General features: G+C 42.9%; 1 protein-coding gene across 1 annotated transcript in view; it reads left to right on the forward strand.

Annotated features, from left to right (window-relative positions):
• The window catches only part of ACSBG1 (acyl-CoA synthetase bubblegum family member 1), a 110,858-nt gene extending 93,007 nt beyond the window's left edge, over positions 1–17,851 (forward strand). Inside the window, exons 19-21 of the mRNA XM_080396355.1 lie at positions 9,337–9,484; positions 9,572–9,767; positions 16,744–17,851. Of these exons, the coding sequence (XP_080252481.1) occupies positions 9,337–9,484; positions 9,572–9,767; positions 16,744–16,765 (366 nt within the window). The 3' untranslated portion in view covers positions 16,766–17,851. The remainder of the gene's footprint in view (positions 1–9,336; positions 9,485–9,571; positions 9,768–16,743) is intronic.
• Positions 17,852–19,588: the final 1,737 nt, after the last annotated feature.

The raw sequence follows: 19,588 nt of genomic DNA on the forward strand, positions 1-19,588 counted from the left end.
TCTACAGTAAGCAAATAGCTTTTAGTATAAAATATTACTATTAATTACATTATTGGGGTGTTCCTTGTGATGAACAAGGAGTCTTTTCTTTGTTGTGTCCCAAACCTTTACGTATAAAACTATTATAAGTAATAAGTGTAATATTGTTAGAGCTAATAAAATCACAATTGGATGAAGCATTAGATTCAAAATTCCTGTTGCTGTTGGTGACCATCCGGGTAACGTATCTCCCCAGTGATGTTCTCCATCCTTTTTCACTCTTTCCAGGACATGGTGTATCTCTGCTTCATGATGGGACGGTGGTCAGGGGTCTTTAGCCATTGTTGCAAATTCATTTTAGCAGTTGATGCAGGTCATCATGTTGCAACAGTTTTCTTACCCATGTAAGGTTCATCCCAATGGAGGTAGGCAGTAAATCTTGATACGATATGTAGTTAAATTGTAGCAATTGGTGTGTTGTGACAGGTAAAATTATGAACACGGGTATTTGAGTGATTACGTTTCTACAATGGTGTTATCTGTAAAAATTGACTCACAAAGGGTTCTCATGCAAACACACCCATATGCAACATATACAGGTGAGTTTCAGGGGTTTCATCAGGACCTATTTCAAAATGACAAACGTTTTGTTCGGTGTCAAGACAAATGTCTTAGGCCTTAGTGGTATTACTTTCACAAATACCTCCTGGTTGTTCCCGTATAACGCATGCGTTAGCATCAATAGTTTGCCATTTGTTCGTGTTTTGTTGGGCCCATATTGTGTGTCCGAACAGATGGAGTGCAGTCCCGGGTGGCTGAATCCCAGGCAGTGCCTGCATATGTGGTAGGTACCGAAGCATTGCGTATTGTCGGAACAAAAGCTGTGGCTTTACTGTCCGTGGGGTCATCAGTGGAGTGAACTAGATGCCACCAGGGCTGCCATTCCCTTTCAAATTTAGTTGTGTAATCCCAGGTTACCTTCTGAATCTCAGGGGGCAAGATGCCCTCATCGCTTTCCCTTATAACTGCTGTTCCAGCAGATTGCAGCCACAACTGAGATACGTGTGGTGTGGAACATACTATAGCTGCCATATTGATTAGCATAAATAAAAGGAGTGAGGGTCTCTGCCCTGTAGGTCGAGCCTGTTGCTATGTGAACTGGACTGGGTTCCTGCTGGCGGTGATTGCTCCTGCCAGGAGGATAAGCATTCCTTCGATGGTTAACCTAATCTCCAGGGAGTATGGGCTGCTGTCATTCCTCGGTGTCATTCCTGGAAAAGGAAAACAAGACAAGCCTTGGTGGGATTTTTCTGTGGTGATCCCTTAGTGCCTCAACTTGTTTAACTGCTTGGACTAAAGACAAAAGTCCCTTTTTCCACTCAGAGTATCTTTGTTCTGACTTTTATGATGCAGTTCAGCTGAACAGCAAAGGTCTCCTGGGTCCGTCAGGGCCAGTTTGGCATGGGGTCTGTGATCCTTTATAAAAGCCTGGCGACCTTTGGCTGTTTGTCCATAGCTTCCCAGTCATACCAGTTATCATGAGCCTGTTCTTCTGAGAATTCTGGACTTATTTCATGCTTCCGTAAGTAATCAGTGATATTACTTGCCATCCTGCCAACTGTGCCAATTTGTCGTGGATCCTGATCTAGGATCCTGCTGACTGTGCCAGTTTGTGACGGATGAGTGATTTAGATCACTTAAAGAATCACAGTCAAAGGATTTAGCGAAAGTGGTTTTAATGTGACGTTGTAAAAGTGCAGCTTAACAAAGCTTGATGGCAGGGTTCACCCTGTTACTTACTACATGGAGGAAGCACACAAAGGAGATTTGAGTTAGAGTCGAGCTAGAATGATCTATGCAGAGACCTGGAACACAAACAGTGAGGAAGACCCTCCCGTTGAGTCACGAGGTTCGGAACGGCCTCCTTTCTTTCTGAGCTCCTAGGGAGGGTCTGGCTGTGGCTGTATCAGCCTTCGTCCCAGGTTTGGTCAACGGTTTATGTCTAAAGGTTTATATATGCAAAGTTTGTAATAATATTAAGTAAAGTTTCAGCAGTATTAATTCAGCATGCTCTCGGTTGCTTTCTGAGGATCCGTTGTGAATAAGAAGTCTCTCCGCCTTGGGTAAGGAATGCGTCTCGGGTGAGGAATCTCCAATGGTAAGCAGTGTCCCAGTGCCAGGGGAGGGTCACCTGCACATACTCCAGTTGCAGTCTGGGGACAACTCAAGCTGGGCTGGTCCAAAGACCTGTCACTGGTAGAAGGTGTCTCTGCCTTGAGGAGCAACCGTGAGAGGTGTCCTGGCTGCAGGGGAGGTGGCCGCCGTGCAGGGGTTGCTGGCAGAAGGCGCTCAGGCTGCTCTGTCTGTGGGTGGAGCAGTTTGTGGCTGGTCAGATGGCGTGATGGGAAGGTGTGCGTGGGACTCCCTGCACCCATCTCTTTGTGCCTCGATACATGAGTTTTGGAAAAGCTGCTGGCTGTTGGTTTGTTGATGGCACGATGGGTGCCCCGGGCTCGTATGCGCCGATGGCCGCCATGTCCCCCTGCGGCCTGGGGGCTCCCCTGGGCACTCCTGGGCCCACTGCCCCTCGGGCCTGCGCCCCCTCTGCAGCCTGTACCAAAGCACTGCTAGTCTGGCCGAGGGGCCGGGTGCCTCCGCCACGGACGCGCACTCACTTTAATTGGTAATGAATTATTCACTGACTCAGGGTTCTTAAAAGTTGAAAGTCAGGACAAGAAGTAAATAAATAAAGACGGGGTAGATACTTTCAGTTGATTAGGTCTACCGTTACAGCAAAGTAACAGAGTTGCTTTGCTCCATCTGTTCCACTCCAGTCTCTGCTCTCTAATTTTGACAAACTTGGTTACACGGGCAACAGCCTTGGAAATTCAGAGCATGTGGGTGCCTGTGAGTGCAGCAATTAATACTGTGAAATTGTGGCAGTGGTATGAGCTGTTTGGTATGAAGCCACGTAGAAAGCAAAAGTGATTTCATTTCAAAACAAAACTGATTTTGCTCCTGTTATCCCTGTCGTTTTCAGAGAGCTGGATGTGGGGATGTCGCCTGGTGGCAGAGCTGGTGTACGGTCTGTAGAGGCGGCAGGCGGCCACCCTCTCTGTGACACACACGTCCCTGGCTGTCAGGGCTCTCAGAGCAGCGTGTGGCCGGTCTCTGGTCATGGTGGTGCAGAGCGGCCCCCTGGCAGGAGCTGGTTGCCAAAGGCCTTCCTGGAGGGGAACGCATTTCATTCCACTCCCTTTGGAGCTGGCGGCTTTCTTCTTCTGGCTGGTGCGGTGACTGGGTTGACGCTCGCAGGCCTGGTCACCAGCTGCGGCAGCGAGTGGGGCAGCTCATGGCTCCACACGCCACCGGGACAGGACGGCCGCAGGCCTGGGAGTTGCTCCAGGGAGAGGGAGGGCACGTGGGGCACTGGGGCTCTGTCGTATGTTCGGAACCGATGCCTGCACCCCATTTTTCGTAAGTTTATACAGGAATGCATGTTGAGTCGCTTCAAAATAGAATGAAAACACATCCTGCAGTGGTAACAGGATGGAATTTTAGAAGCAGCTTCAGTGAGTCTCCAGAGTTCTCCGTGCAGCGGGCAGTGGCACCGAGCGGGCAGGCTGATGCTGCTCCCACCCCCCTTGCTCTAGCCACGCTTCACCTGCAGCTCGTCCCAGCTTCCTTGTCTCTGCATCCTGGTGTTCCTCCTTAGGACTGGGTGGATATGTTACCCCTTTCAGACCTCTCTTCTTGCTGCTCTGGAGCCCCTTTTTAACTGTGTGTCTCAACCATGTGCCCTGCAAGTGCAGTAGGCGAGGGCCATTTTCCCTCCATGACCTCCAGCACTGTACCTGCTTGATGGGCTTTACCCGTATCATCTGCAGTTTCCTGCTATCATTAGTGAACCAGTTTTTGTTAAAATACCATATGTTCCCATGATACACTGTTATGTTCTGTAATACTTAAGCAATTCCATATGCAACTGGAATCATCTGTTATTTGGCTGTTGTGACCGTAGTGCAGCCTTCAGTAGAGAGCTAAGCTTACTGCTGGACTGTCTTAACGTTTCTGCATTCTGACAGAATGATGTGATTATTTTTTTTTTTTAAGCTGTATCTTCACCTGGGTTTGTGCAGGGTTTTCTTAATCAGTACCCTGTAGGCACTGCAGAGAATTTTAATGATGTGAATACAATATCTACACATGAAAAAAAAAAATCGATTTTAAGAAGAAAGGCCAAAAAATAAACCTAAAGCCAACAAAGAAATGTGCTTTTCTCTGCTCCAGGGACACTTTATGCTTCCCTTCCAAAGCACCAGTCTCTCCTGTGGAGGTGTGGTAATGAACAGTTTAGCCATTTATATATTAAAGTTTGGCTGGTAAGAGTTAATTTCTGATTTTTTAGGAATAATTCCTGAAAATTTGAGAAAGATTTGCTTCTGATCAGTTCTGAACAAGTCCTGATTAAAGCATTGAAAGGAATTCTGGCTTTCAGTAGTCTGCAAAGCAGGCTGCTTTGTGCGTGTAAATATCCTCCCTATCGTCAGTGGGGACTTGGGTTCGAGTACAACAGAGAAACTGCTCATCGTGTTTCTGTGGATATAAAACTGAGAAGCATTTTGTAATGACTGTCCAGCATCTCTGGCTTAGTTATCTTGGCCTGTCTTACACCTTTACTTGCAACCTCCTATTTCCACAATGCAGTCTGCTTGTGAAAATAGGGTGCAGTGCTTTAAATCCATTCATCTCCAGAATGGAGAGGGCAGAAGGTCAGTGCAGGGCTTTCCTAGAGCCTGTGAGGGGAACTACAGGGCAAGGGAAAAGAACAAGTGGCTTGGTAAGATTTAGCTGCGTTCTTAGGAATAAACTTCAGAATAGTTTCTTAGAAAACTAATGGTTATGGTTTATTCTGTGGTGTTCTAGGTCTGTATGTTGGAATAGATGCTATGTGACACTCAAAAACTCTACAGAAACACAGTCATCTGAGTAGAAGAAGTGATTGTTAAAAAGATGGATGGCACATTTAGGAGGATTCTCTCAAACCACTACATCAATCTGCAAAACAGAAGAGTTTTAGTTGTAACAATTCTTCATGGTTTCTATCTCCCCTCTCCTTTTTGTTGTGACAGGGCAGTAAAAGCTTTATAACAAGACAAGTGCAAGTTTCTAGTTTTAAAAAGATACATTTTTTAAACAATTAGTGCTTAAGGGAAAACAACCTGGGAAGGAACAGTATAATTTCCCCCTTTACTCCCTTCCCCCATGGCTTTTCCTTTAAATATGATGGAACCCTAATCTGTGCTCTTTGGAGTAGAGGTAATGAAATTACAGAAAGGATGTGAAAAGTATCTCTGAAGGTAAGCTAATACTTTCCATTGTGTAAGCCACAGATATACTGCCTGAAGACACATAATATGAGAAAGTTAAAGGAAAGAAATCAATATGAGGAAAGATTTTATTTTTCATTTAGGTTTTAGAGATCCATTTGGCAAAGAGTTATTTAAGAAGTATGCTTAGGTCCATTTAATTCATTGTTAATTCATTTGTGTTTTCAAGATCTCTGACATGCCAAATAGACAGTTCATCTTATGCAACTGCAATATGTTTATTCAGTCCAGGAGATCACGCCTAGCATTTCTCATGCAGAAAGTCCTGGGTTTGATATTCACTGCTGATAGGGATATTTGCATCTGTGTATTCCCTGTTCGTTACCCAATGCTGCCTCTAAGATGTCAGTTTACAACTGTTACCATGACACATGGTTCTGATGAGGTTTTTTCTAAAGAAAGCAATATAGTATTTTAGAAATAGAAAAGGTATTTTTTTCTAACATCTTTTCTCATCCATTCTGATGATTAGCATTCTCTAATATTAAACATTCAACAAAGACACTAATTTTTAATGTGCCTTTAGGAAGAGAGCAGGCCTTTTGCATGTGTTTCAGCCCCAGTGAAACTTACTTTGGCTTATCAGTAAACTGACAATTTGAAACAAGAGAATCGTTCCCCTCGTCTGTCTGTCTGTATATTCACAGCACAAACAGGTCTATCAAGCACTCAAGTCAGATACTTCGGCCTCAGCAGTACTCCCAGATGCACACCTGCTATACCTCCTCTACACATCGCGTACATGATGTGAGCGATCGTTACGGATCCTTTTACAATTACTTTCTCTCAGCCATCTGGCTGATTCTGAGGTGTTGTTTTTCATTGTGAGACTCTTTGAGAGATGTGACCCTGCTGTTTTTTTGAGGCTGTTGTCTTTCTATTTTCAGGAATCCCTCTTTTCTACGCTATTTAATCTCTTTTTTAATTTTTTCTTTGGGCTGTTTTTTTCTTCATGTGAGCAGTGATCTCAGCCTGAAGTATTCAGCTCAGAGCACAGTGAGCTCGTTAATCTCCTTCCCTTTGACATCTGTAGGCATGCTCCTTATTGTGGAATTACTTCAGTCATTGAATCCTGCAGGACAATTTAGTATTGACTGCTTTAATGGGCTGTCATTTGAGCTGACGGCCCTGTGGTCTCTACTTCACCTATCCATTAAAACAGCCTGATTCCTGGCTGTCATCTGAGGCAGAAAGGCTGGAGAAATCTTGGCATTCAGCGGCGAATTTTGAATCTTGATTGTCTCATGGAATTACGCTTCCAATGCCTGCTTCTCAGACCTCAGCCATCCTCAGAAGATCAACACGCACACTTACATGGTTTGTCAGTAGATGGGTATTTGCCTTCTGCCAGGCTCCAGCTATTTTCTACCACAGAAGTAGTCCTAGAATGCAAACAGCAAGACGCAAAGACATCTCATTAGATAGCTGATGTATCCTGAATGCTTTGGTATCATTAAGTAGAAACCTTCTGCCAGGATCAGGTATGCTCTCGGAGGATGTGAATGGCCAGTATAGCCTCTGTGAAAAAGTACCTCAAAGTTCCAGCTGGGATGTTCACGGAGACTTGTTCTTAGATTTGCTGGGTGACATGACTTGACAAATAGGTGTAGGTGCGGTACAGGCCTGGTCAGTCCGTGCCCTGTACCCCACAAATGGCTGGCCACTTCTCTGTACTTGCGTCCTGGAACTGGACGTGGCAAAGGGTCATCCTGTGGCGTGAGTCCACGCCGTGACCAGTCACCTGGAGAAGGAAGGCAGGCTGCTCCCCAGAACTGCATGTTCTTCGAAATGTCCACATGCACAGTCACACCTCCCATTTCTTTTAGAGAACTTAAGCTTGCGTATGTTATGCTTGTCTTTTAACAAGAATCCTTGAAAGTTTTTAATTATTTGCGGCTATAAAAAAATGTATCTTAAATGTTATCTCTGTGTGGGTGACAAATTTCATTACGCTTCCAAGTTCTCCGTGTGATTTCAGTTGAACGTCTTTATCTTCAGCTTTTGTTGTAAGCTGCTGCACACTATTTAGCAGTTGTTGAGTTTCACTTCAGAGGCAGCTGCATAAGCAGCCCAATACTTCTGTAAGGTACTTCATGCTCCTTTAAGATGATTACTTTATTTACTACATTACATTTATTTACTACATTAATATAAAATGTCAATCTATTCATGTAACTCTGCTTTGTCCGTGCTGCTTGTACTTTTTTAGTCTCCACAGGTGTGCAGAAAATGTGTTCTGTAGGTGCATCTGTTCCATGTGTGGGTTATCAAGAAAGAATTCAAGTAAACTGAAAAATAAGATTTTTTTCTGGTCATTTACCTCTCAAATACAGCTGTTTTATGAAAAGTAATGTGAAATGATTGGATGGTTTATGAATACCTGTTAGCTAATTGAACTTACAGAAAAAAAGAAATTAAATAGATATATGATTGAAGTCTGAGCTTTCACAATGCTGCTTCTTTTAAAGTTAAATAAAATTATGCATGCATATTAAAAATCATGAACTATACGCTACCATTAAAGTTGTTTACATTTATAGGAGATCATAGCATCATAGAATGGTTTGGGTGGGAAGGGACCTTAAAGATCTAGTCCCAACTCCCCACCATGGGCAGGGACACCAGCACCCCCAAGTCTTTTCTCCTCAGGCTGCTCTCATCCATTGTCTGCCCAGCCTGTGTTTGTGCTTGGGATTGTCCCGACCCACATGCAGGACCTGGCACTTGGCCTTGTTGAACTTTATGGGGTGCGCGTTGACCCACCTCTCAAGCCTGTCCAGGCCCCTCTGGGTGTCATCCCTTGCCTCCAGCGTGTCAGCCGAACCACACAGCTTGGTGGGGTCGGCAAATTTGCTGAGGGTGCGCTCGATCCCACTGTCCATGTTGCTGATCAACACGTTAATTGGTGTCTTGGCTTTGATAAGATCTGTAGAACAGCTTCCATGAGATGCTGCTCACAGCCCAAATGATGTCTGTGTGTTTTATTTGTATTCAACTGAACTGAATTGATTTTCCCAGTTTTATAGACACAGCTACAAATTAATCTTAGGGGTTTGTATAGTTGATGGAAAGATGTTGTCTTGTTACTCTGAAGATGTTTGTTTTGGACTTCAGTGTCGTAAAGCAGCTTTACTTATGCTTGCTTGTGCGATGGTTTTAGACTGTTGTGTTACTCAGAGTAGCCTTGACAGCAGCTGGGTTGGAAGGGTGCTAGAAAAGGGTCTTAGGACCATCTCCTGTGGAGATGAAATTTCAGTTAAAACTCTGGCATTTGTAGTCAGTTCAACCCGAGGCTGGGCACGGATGTGTATTGGAGTGAAAATGGAAGACTTTTCTACAAGTTTCTACTGGGATGTGACTCTGCAGCCCTATTGAACAGACATGGTTCGATTGATGGTTCCACATCAATCAGGTGTGAAATGCAGATACTTTTTGAAGTGGTTTCATCCTTCCTCCAGCCTTCAGTCAGATGCCAGCAGAAGGCGTAAAGGTCCTGTTTGTTTTGCTGGCTTGCCACCATGGGGTTGCTGTTTCCTTCCCCTCCTGCCACCCCCTGCTGGTGTGCATTAGCTTCTTGATGTGGGAGCTGTGGCCCTCTGACCCCTTGCCAGGAACCTGTTACGGGCAAGTGCTCTTCACACTCTCAGTGCCTTTACCCTCTTCACACTCTCAGTACCTTTGCTCTGACATTATGAAGCGCGTATTCCACACCAGAGAAAGGCGATGAGCACCAGTGCAGAGAGCATGGCTCAGAGCGGAGCTGAGATGCTCGGGGCGAGAAGTGGGGCTGTGCAGCAGCACAGTCTGCTGATGCCTGTAAATGTGACTTTTTAGGTGCAGTTTTGGAAGGAAAAAAAAAAAGTTGTCTTCAGAGAGCTAACCATGGAATTAAATACTCATTAACAGGGAGTCGGCAGGTGTTTTGATCTTCCAAATACTAAAAGTAAGATGTATCTGTTTTTCACAGGAGAATCCCTTCAAGGAAAGGATTGTGGAGTCTTTCTCAGAAGATGGAGAGGGGAGCCTCAGCTTCAACGATTTTGTGGATATGTTCTCTGTGCTCAGTGAAATGGCTCCCAGAGAGCTGAAAGCAATCTATGCCTTTAAGATCTACGGTACTGCGCTTTTGTGTGCCTTTTTGTTTGAAGTAAAGGAATATGAGAGTTGTTGGTGATCTTTTCTTTGGTTCTTTTATTGTTTAGATTTTAACACAGATAACTTCATTTGTAAATCAGACTTGGAAAAAACCCTCAATAAGCTGACCCGAGAAGAGCTAACAGCAGAAGAAATCACTCTGGTGTGTGAGAAGGTGATAGAAGAAGCTGACATGGATGGTGATGGGAAACTAGGATTTGCAGATTTTGAAAACATGATTTCCAAAGCACCGGACTTTCTCAGGTATTGTTTTAAGAAAAAGATAGTCTCTTGCATATTTTTTTTTTTTTTTAGGATATCACTGTGTAGCGTAATACATGTTACGTAATTACGCTACATAATAAAATGTTAGACTTTGGTACTTCACCAGGGAGCTGACTGGAGGATGACTTCTTACCCTAGCTCTGTGCACTTTTCTAGAGCATATTCTAGTTCTCTCCTAACCTGAAGACTCTGAGCTCAATGCTTTTAATTATCTCCTTTTTCCCCTGTTTGTTTGTGTTCTTTCTTCAGGAAACTACTTTGTTCTATTATAAGCTCAAATTCATATTGTTCTTAAGCTTATAGCAAGGATCCATGGTGTCTGAATAGGTATGTGTGTAAATATCATGTATAAATTACAAATATATGTGGAAATACATCGGTCTTTTGTGTTGGGAAGGTAAGAGCCAGAGGTTATTACAGTGGTACAGTTCATGCTGTTGGCAGAAAATCAATTAGAATCATTAATTACGACAGTCTTTCTTTGATCCGGTGTTTATCTGGGTGGGGTTTTTTTATAACTGATATTTTTAAATTTTGTTGCTGAGTTTCTAATAATCTGTAGATAAAACCCAGCTATCTAAGACAGTTTTTCTGGCATGTTTCCTATTTAAAGAGACCTTTTGAAAAAGACAATGACTTTTTTTTTTTTACACACAAATAAAACATTCTACATAGACTTATATTTAAGGCTGTTACTTTAGTAATACAAGGATAGGTCTTCTTTAAGAAATGACAGTGGATCAGCCAGTAAAATATAATACTGCCAGACTGGGAGGAGTTCAAATTTCAATCTTAAATCCACTGGCAGAGTAGGCTGAAGCTAAAACCTGGGTCCAGTTCCTCCTGGAATTTCAGTGGTCTGAGTTAACTGTGTCTAATAGCAAATGCTTGATAACCTGAAAAAGTTTTTTTATAATCTTTGTTCATCCATATTTTTGTTAAGTTGGTAGTGTTGCTGCTTGTCTGGTGATAACTGATTACGTAAAGTCTAACATCTGGGAAGACAGATAATTCAACTATTGTCTGGATGGTACAGTACGATTGTAAGTTGTTTTGGGAATGTTGGAATTAGTAAATTCTAGTTTCTGCAGACTTATGTCTCCTGGTTAGTTGGCTGATATCTGGGAAGGAGTTTAGTTTCAATTTTTTGCTGCAGTTAAGGCACAAAGACTGGTTCATCAGTGTAGATTTTCTGATGTCTGGAAACGTGCAGAATTATTTTGCGTCTATCTATGAAGTGAAACACCACAGCTGCCTGTTTGCGGGAATTGGCAGAAACGTAATCATCTCTCAGTCAGGTGGTTTTGGATTCTACCAAAGGATTCAGAAGTTACTGGAGAGGATTAGCAAAGCTCACAGACTGATTGAATAAACTGTATTTTCATAGGAAATAAGGCTAAACGTTAGGATAGAATTAAGACAGATCAAAATTTGAACTGATACTCTTAATGCTAATGGAGCTTAAAGAGTTTTAAGTGTCTGCAGAACGCAGAACAGTTTGTTTCTTTCATAAATGAAATTTCTGAGGAAAGGCATTAACAAAATGATCCTGCAGTAATGCATGAGGACGTGATTCCTGTTGACCCTGAGAAACATCAGCATCTTGAGAGGATGTGCTTACAGGTTAATGTGAATGTCTTTTATACATTAGAAATGTATCAGACATTCCTTGATTAATCATGTGTATCAATGCAAACTTTTAGAACAAGATACGTATCATCGTTCTAATGAGGCTTAGCTGAGTAGGTATTCTGATATTTTGTTTACATATATTTCCAGCTAAGAAAATGTTTTCTTTCTACTGTTACCTGTATAGAAGCTGCTGGGGTCAGGTAGAGTTGCCTGGAATCGATCAAAAGGCTGGACTGTACCTACAGGTCTGATAGAGAGCAGATTATGTGCAAGTGGTCTTCAGGTGGAGAGCAGGTCTGGCAGGTGAGGAGCTGGAGGGAGACATGCAGGCTCAGCAGCAGCCGTGGTGTCGCACCTTCCCCTGCCCTGGCTGGCTTTACTGCCGTGTCGCAGAGGCTCACAAACTGCTGACTGAGAGGTCCAAGCGGAGGATGCTCTGCCATCCACTCATTTCCTGAGAATGTAGCAGAGAGGAGTATTTGCCACTGTAGCCATTGGAATGGCTGTCGTAATTATTTTTCTTTTCCAAGTTGGTCATGTTTTGGGAAGCTGAGGAAAGGAGTGGAAAGACCTGGGTGCTGGATACTCACCAGGGCGAGAAGATGGGCAAAAAGAGAGGTGAGGTGAAAAGTACAGAGCTTGTTCCAGATCAGGTAAAGAGAAAAGAGAGGGAGGGATCACCGACTATACGGATCATCTCAGAGCCCCAGGCTATGAAGTGTTGGAACACTGATCATCCAGTTGCTCAGTTTAAACACACATACTTTGATACGTTTGTGGCATGGTGAACTCATCTTACTGAGATGTCTCCTCGATGATCAAGATGGCAATGTGTATATTTAAGGCAGATTTTTTCCATCCCTGGCATCAAGGGCAGTGGTAATTTCCCCCTCCTTTCAGGTCCAGAAGATTAGCTGGGGCACAGGATTTGGCTCTGAAGTCCTCGGGTTGAGGAGCTCCTGGTGTGACATCACCTAAAACAGGGGTTTCTTTCCAGCTGAAACAGTGATTCTGAGCCTCTGGCTGTTAACTCAGCAACATGTTTTTAACCTTCAAAGCTGTATTGCAAAATGAGAGTGTAAGTGGAAGAAGTCTCAGAGCCGAGAAGAGAACTTGCAGTTTCTCTGGTTTAGTTTCTGGTTCAGCCAGATAACAGCTGCAGGGAAAGCTGACAAGGTCGTGAGAAACTGGGTAACTCGTCCTTATTGCAGTTTACTGTTAGTTTTGCCTGTAAATGTTTTTTATTTTTTTGAGGTCATTCTTTGTCATATTTTTTCTGCATGCACTGCATCACAGACTGACATCATTAATACCTGAGCCGCTTACTTTCATCTTTTAAATGCTGTGTAAATGTTACATTCTAAACTGAGGTAGTGATTAGACTTTTGTAACGAGATCCATTGAATTTTATGGCCACAGTAAGTACACCAAGATCCAACTGGGGACCACAACTAAGCCAGTGCTCTATGATAGCAGCCAACATACGCTATCGTGTGGCAGAACCTGTGACACGGGACAAGAGTGCAACTCCAGCAGCTGATCCCTCCCCACAAAAAACCCAGTTCTTATTCACCGAGTTCAGTTACTCTGTAGCAGTTTTGAACACATTACAGATTCATTTATTAAAGCAGTGATTTCTTTTATCTTTCTGAATTTATCTCCAGCTCAATTCCAGGCCTCTTGTTTTCCTCTCCTCTGTGCCTTCAGCTGTAGTGCTCCTCCACAGCGAGGACCGCAGGCTGTTTGCAGTCCAGCTGGGCACTGTCACTGTGTAGTGTCACACGGACCGTGCAAAGCACAGCGAGCGTCTGAATAGTGGATCATCCACCCTGTGTGCCACCTGAACTATCTTCTTGATATTGTAAAAAGATATGAAAATGTTGCAGCACTCTCAGAACTAGCCAGCTGCAACAAGGTCTTTTACCATCACATACCAGGTTAACTTCAGTAAGTAGTTAGCATGCCTTGCCCTGGCACAGCCACCAACCTCCCACAAGGTCTTAAAGGTCCATCTACTGTTCATACTGTTTCTTCATACTCTTCATGCCAGTCCCTCTGCTGCCTTCTCCTTGTCTCTCCTCATCCAGGGCGCGCTCTCTCTCCTCCCAGTGCTTTTCCTCAATCTCTCTTGGCTGCTCCTCTTCCATACCCCTTAGAGCTATTTAACTACTTCGCAGGAACCAGCCATAGCTGCACCTTAACCACATTGGCCAACCCACAGCCCCTGAAGCCAGCCCACAGCTGTATGTTATCAATGTTAATTAACCCAGCTTCATTCCTCTACAATTCCCCCCTTTTTTTTTCTATTTTCTTTTCCTTTTTAACATTTCATACCTTAGGTATTTAACAATCATCACAACCTTTTTACAAATAAACTTCTCGTACAGTCCTCTATAATTCCTCTACGTGAAAACATATTTTCATCTAAATAAAATTGTCCCTTTTGAAATCTCCAGCAGATGCATGGAAGAAATACCCACCCATCAGTGTCCAGAGACAGTCAGAAATTCATTTGGCCTTGCGCGTCTCTGCTTTTTGTGCTCAGTTGAATGCATTCTGGGCTTTAAATTCAGGTCAGCCTAAGTGCCTAGTGATTTACACCTCCAGCTGCTCAGCAGCTGCGAAAATGAGACAGGCGGGTGGCAGAGCAGTGGCCGTTCCGGCAGGGATTGCCAGGAGCAGTTGGAGCTGCCGGGTGGGTGCCACTGTCAGGCTTTGCCGGGAGGCCGTGGGCCACCAGCGTGTCTGCGTGTCTGATCCCTGAACCCCATCCTGGCACCTGCTGTCTCATCCTCGTGAAGGTGTTAACTCGCCAGACTCCAGAGTATTTTTATGTGCAGTGAAGTGTTTCTTACGCTCTTCTTTGCCTTTGCCCCCCACCAAAAGCAACTTCTTCACATCACAGGAGTAAGAAGCTTAGGATGCGACGCAGTCAGGTTGTATCCCTGGCTCTGCCGTTGCCTGAGGAGGTGATCTCTGCTTGCCTGACTTCTAACATTGATGACTTTTTATAGTAGGAACTATCATCGCTAAAATGAAGTATGAAATTATGAAAAGGAATAGTTCCTTTACCCTGTTTGTGAAGATGCTTGAAGAGCAGACCCCACAGCAATGCGCACTCCGTTCTTGAAGCGCTTTTCTCATGCAGCTCAGTATGTCGGGCTTTTTTAGGCTGTCATACTGTCGGGCATACTTAGCATATGTACAGCAGGCAGTGATTTCGGCACCACGATCCAGGTTTTGACTTGGCATGAGCTGAAGTGTATCCACTGTACGTTGACTGATTTTCCTTATCTCATCACTTGTTTCTCAGACCTTTCCTTCCTGGCCCCATGCAGGTTTGATCTCTACAACCAGCCTTCACGAGCTCCGTGCCGCTGTCAAGCAAATGAAGATGCAGTAAAGTCTGTTGCTTGATTCGCGCTGCTGTGGCTGAGGAATTTTTTTCAGACCAGAAGAAAACACTGCTAATCGTTGAGCAGGGAAGAAGATACATGCATTTTTGGCTGTTATCCCGGAAGCTTGAGTAAGCTGTAAATGATAATGACAGCTGCTGGTTCAGAAAATTTGATCCCAGTGGGTTTATTTCACTCAAAATTGCTGTCATTATGAAGCTGCTTGTAGTTTAATGGAAGTATTAGCAGTCTGAACTGGCACTAGCTAAATGTTCTGTTCTACAAGACTGGTTACGTTTTCCACAGGAAATTGTTTTATAAATCATCCTGGAAGTTTAAGCTTATTTGAATGCCTGAGGGTGAAGCATACTATAAGGATTTGAAATGGAGTTTGTGAAGAGTATGGCATTAGTAATGCCTGGGAGCTGCCAGAGCTGGACAGAGAAACAACAGATGGAACAAGAAGGTGTCACTGGCAATGCAGGATTTTTGAACCCTCTGGGGGCCTTCACCTGTGCAGCGGTGGGTGTCCGGCTCCGGTCCCACTGGTGGCTGAAGCCACAGAAGCTCCCTCGCAGGGAATGTGCAGCTCATAAGACCTGTCCAATGCGCGGATTATCCAGTTCTTAAGGACTAAAATTAGAGCTAGTGACAAACTGGCAAGAGGTGCTTAGCAAGAAAACAGTGGAAGGGAATCATTTTTGTCGGTATTTTTCACGGAATATTTCAGCTGCTTCTTAGTAAAAAGCTTAATCTCCAGAGGCCAAAATGACACTCAGATAGAAATAAAAATATTTCCGATCAGTACCTTTCCAGGGAAGTGTACGTCGATGGACTTTTTTTAAGGAGCCATGCCAAAAATGTTTTCACATACAATGCTGTGTATTTTTTTTCCTAGATGTTGTCTATGTGGGGCTTAAATTTTCAAGAATTTGTATTACTATGGAGCTCTAGACATCTCTTGAGTTGTGAGGATATTTATAGTTGTGGGGTTTTTTTTCTGAAACCTTAGTGCTGGTGCACTTTCTTTCACAGTACTTAGGCTGGTATGCCAGACTGCTATACAACATACTTTCCAGTGCCGTCCAGACTGAATAAATTCCTAGATACAACGTTCCTAGGTACCACCCTGAGTATAAAATTTTAATCTCCTCTAAATCCGTACCACAGAGCTTCCTTCAAGTAAATTTCTGGTTCAAATCAAATAGCAGTGATTAAGGTAGAGCATTCTTTTTCTATAACAAAATCCCAAAACTGTACATCCAGAACTCTTCAGCCTCTCAAACACTCCAAACCTCTGAAGTTTTCTTTCGGTGTAGGCATCAAATTTACAGTATATGCATACAAAAATACATCATATTCCCTTCTGATTTCAGTCAAGAAAGAAAAAAACGTAGAGTTTATACTGCCACAACACTGGGCAGAGATTGCTACCCAGAGCTTTCAGCATGCCTTCCTTACGATGTCTTTGCTTGTCCTGTTAAGATGATGCTCAGGAGTTGTTTTGAAAACCAGTAGCAGTAGTAAGGCATGCTGCTCACCCCATCACAGTGCAAGTAGAAAGAAGGTAACAGTCAGGATTTCTTGTTCCCAGCAAGAGAAACAGCAACTTTATCTGCCTAATTTGCCTTGTTTAGGAACCCAAATGCTGTGCCATAGCAAAGCACCACTGGGAAACATTTAGCTCTGCTGTGTATCCAGTTAATGGGTCAGTTTATACTTGATTTAACGCAATGCCGAGCTTGGCCCCCTGAGCGGACATTTTCAGACGATGGAAATTTCTCCTGGAATGTTTCAATTCTCCCTGAGAGCGCGCGAGAAGAGATGCAGATAGATGACACTGCACCATCCTTTCTGTACTTGCAGGAGGATGTTGTGCGTAATGACAGATGTGTTTATAGCTCTTAATCTTTTCCTTTCCATTGCAGTACTTTCCACATAAGAATCTGAAGATGTTTCTATGAGCCAGTGTTACCAGAAATGACTTGCCAGTCCAGCCTTTCTGAATCTCAGGCACTCTGGAGGCTTTTGCCCTCTACTTATGGCTTCTCAGAACTCAGCGGGAATGCGGGAATTGTTCTGCTCCACAAAGAGACAGAAGCATCGTGTAATCTACAGGAGATTTGGAACAGTCGCACTTGTATCTTCACTGCTGGCCAAGCACTCTGGCAAAGATGGTTGGGTGGTGGGTGGTGGGTTTTCTTTTCTTTCTCTTTTTTTAAACAGGTAGCATCAGAGTATTATTAAAGGTATTTCTACATAGTTTTTATATTTATGAATATTTAATACTGCTCTTAAAAGCGCAAAAAAAAAGAAAGATTGACAAAAAGATTAGCTTTGGTGACTTCTGCAAGAGTATTTGAAAGAGAGCACGGGCCTTAAATAATGAGATGCCTCTATCACTGTGTTGTACGGCTGGGGATCTTGCATGGAGATCACCTTAGGTGAAAGAACCGCAGTCGAGATCAAGCTCCCAATGTTGAAGACAACCACATCCCAGGTTTGCTTTTCAGTCACTGAAATGGCAGTTGCTGGGTTTGGTGCTTACCTTCAACCAGTATTTCATGGATTGTCGTGTCCTTATGAAACTTGAAATACTTGCCTTTTGTATATGGTAACTGCATACATGATTCATTTCTTCCCAAGACAAATGTTAAAATTGTGTCTTTATTCTCAAAGAGGGTCCTGCATTTTACTTATTCTATGGGCTGATAATGTTGAATGGAAGAATATGATCATCTGTAACTCATGAAGAAGTTAAAGAAGCACAGAACTACTAAGGACATGAAAAGACATTTTCTTTCTAAACCAGCTATGCAATCTTTCCCATAAAACGCATGAATGCAGCTCTATATTCCTCTTCCTTGTCCAGCTGGAAATCAGCTAGTTTGTTTTTTTTTTTAATTCCAGTATTGTTTAGGTACTGGGGCCTGAAGACAATCATATGTGTATTACTGTTCTAACAGTCAATAGAAGGGCTCTGTCACTTACATGGCTTCTGTATCAAAGTCATTACAATTAAAACTTTTGACGCATTCTGTTGTTCTTTGAGGATTCTTGGGCTAAGCACACAGTAATTTCCTTTCTGGTCACTATTCCAATTACTGTGAAGTTAAATCTTTCAAAGGATGAAATGTGTTATTCTTATTGAAAAAGTTGTTAAAGTAGAGAAATGAATCTTTTTGGCATTTCTGTAGGATGATGATGTTTATCTACCTCGGAACCTCTTCTGTGTGGTGAGCTTGCACTGGAGCTTGCTGTTCAAATTTACACAGTATGCATCTTAGCGGTATGGTTGTACATTGAAAGTGTCCATGGAAATCTGTATATTCAAGGTATACAGGACAGACTTGTCTAAGATAGCCTAGGGAAAATGAAACTTCTGTGTTAATAATAACATTTATTTTAAAAATATTTTTTAGACTGATCGTATTCAGTGATGTTTATGGCATTTTAATACTTCTTCCTACTGGTTTCTGTTTAGATAAATGAATTGGAGCCTAAATTCCCTTTGATTTATTCACCCAAGTTAAAATTAGCATAAATCCATCCTGATACTGTTTTGATTGAGTAAGAAGAGATTCAAGCCTCAGTCATTTTCATTTTGAGCAGATTAAGTTAGATGTCTTGATTGATTCAAACAATTTGCAAGGCATTGGCATTAAGAGAGATTATGTTAAAATTACTTCCTATGCCTTGAAATGTCAGCCTAATAGTTTTTTATTTCTTTCAAGACGTACATTTAATCTTGAAAGCCTTGTGAGATGTTTCTTCTGTCATGATGAGTATGTATGGTAAAATACCAGGTTGCAAGATTCTGGGCCAGGTTATTCAGACAAAAAGGATCTGGCGCTGATGGCATAGGTCAGGTCCTTATGGGATCAGCTGGTTTTTTTCTGTGTTTTAAACTCTCTGATAGCTAAAATTCTTTGCTTCCTGACACTGTGTGTCATTCTACGTTTAGGTCATCCTCCTCACTTATAGGAGGACCTCAGTTGCCTTGGAATGTGTTCAGTGTGTTGTCACCCTGTTCTCCCTGACCTGAATGTCACAAAGCGGTTGAAGAGAGACCTGGGCTGGCCGTCAGATGTTTACCCTGCAGTCATCCGTCTGAGCTGAGAAGCAAAGAGAAAAAGAAGTCAGGAGCATCCTGCAAAGGAACATTCCAGTCCATAGTTAAAGGAAAAAATCTTGCAGGATACTGCAGATACGAATGTATGCATGAACTCCCTTTATTGCTTTATGTTCCTCTCCTGTAACAAAAAGCTGAGCAACATAGTATGGCCTTGGGGTTTGAGAGGTACCCGTACTCGAAAGGCTTCTGGAGCAAAATAATCCTGCCTAGTAGCAGGGAAGTTATACCACCTGATGGCAAAGGTAAGGGATAGGTTTCTAAAGAAGCTTTGTATTTTCAGTTCCTTTGTTGTCTGTAGTTGGGTGTCTTCTGTTATAGCAAGAGTGTTGAGTCAGTAGGAGCGCAGTACAGTGCATCACAAGCTGAGGAGTGTTACGAGGTGAAAAGCCAGCTGTATTATCTTACAAATTCACTAGCAAGTGTTTCTTCCGCTAGGCTTACTTATTCAAAAGGAACTATTGGGCAATTTAGAGAAAAAATGAAACAGTGAAAGAGATTTAGACTTCCAACAGGTTTGGATTTGGCCTAAAAGCAAAAGGACATGCCTTTTGTATTGCAAAAAGGGTCTTAAATATGAATGGGCATTTCTGTATTTGCCTTCAAAAATGGACAAAGAAAAAGGAAAACTGTGACTCCAA

The sequence above is a fragment of the Falco punctatus genome (genome assembly GCF_963210335.1).
Source record: "Falco punctatus genome assembly, chromosome: 7".
In the NCBI taxonomy this organism is placed as follows: domain Eukaryota; kingdom Metazoa; phylum Chordata; class Aves; order Falconiformes; family Falconidae; genus Falco; species Falco punctatus.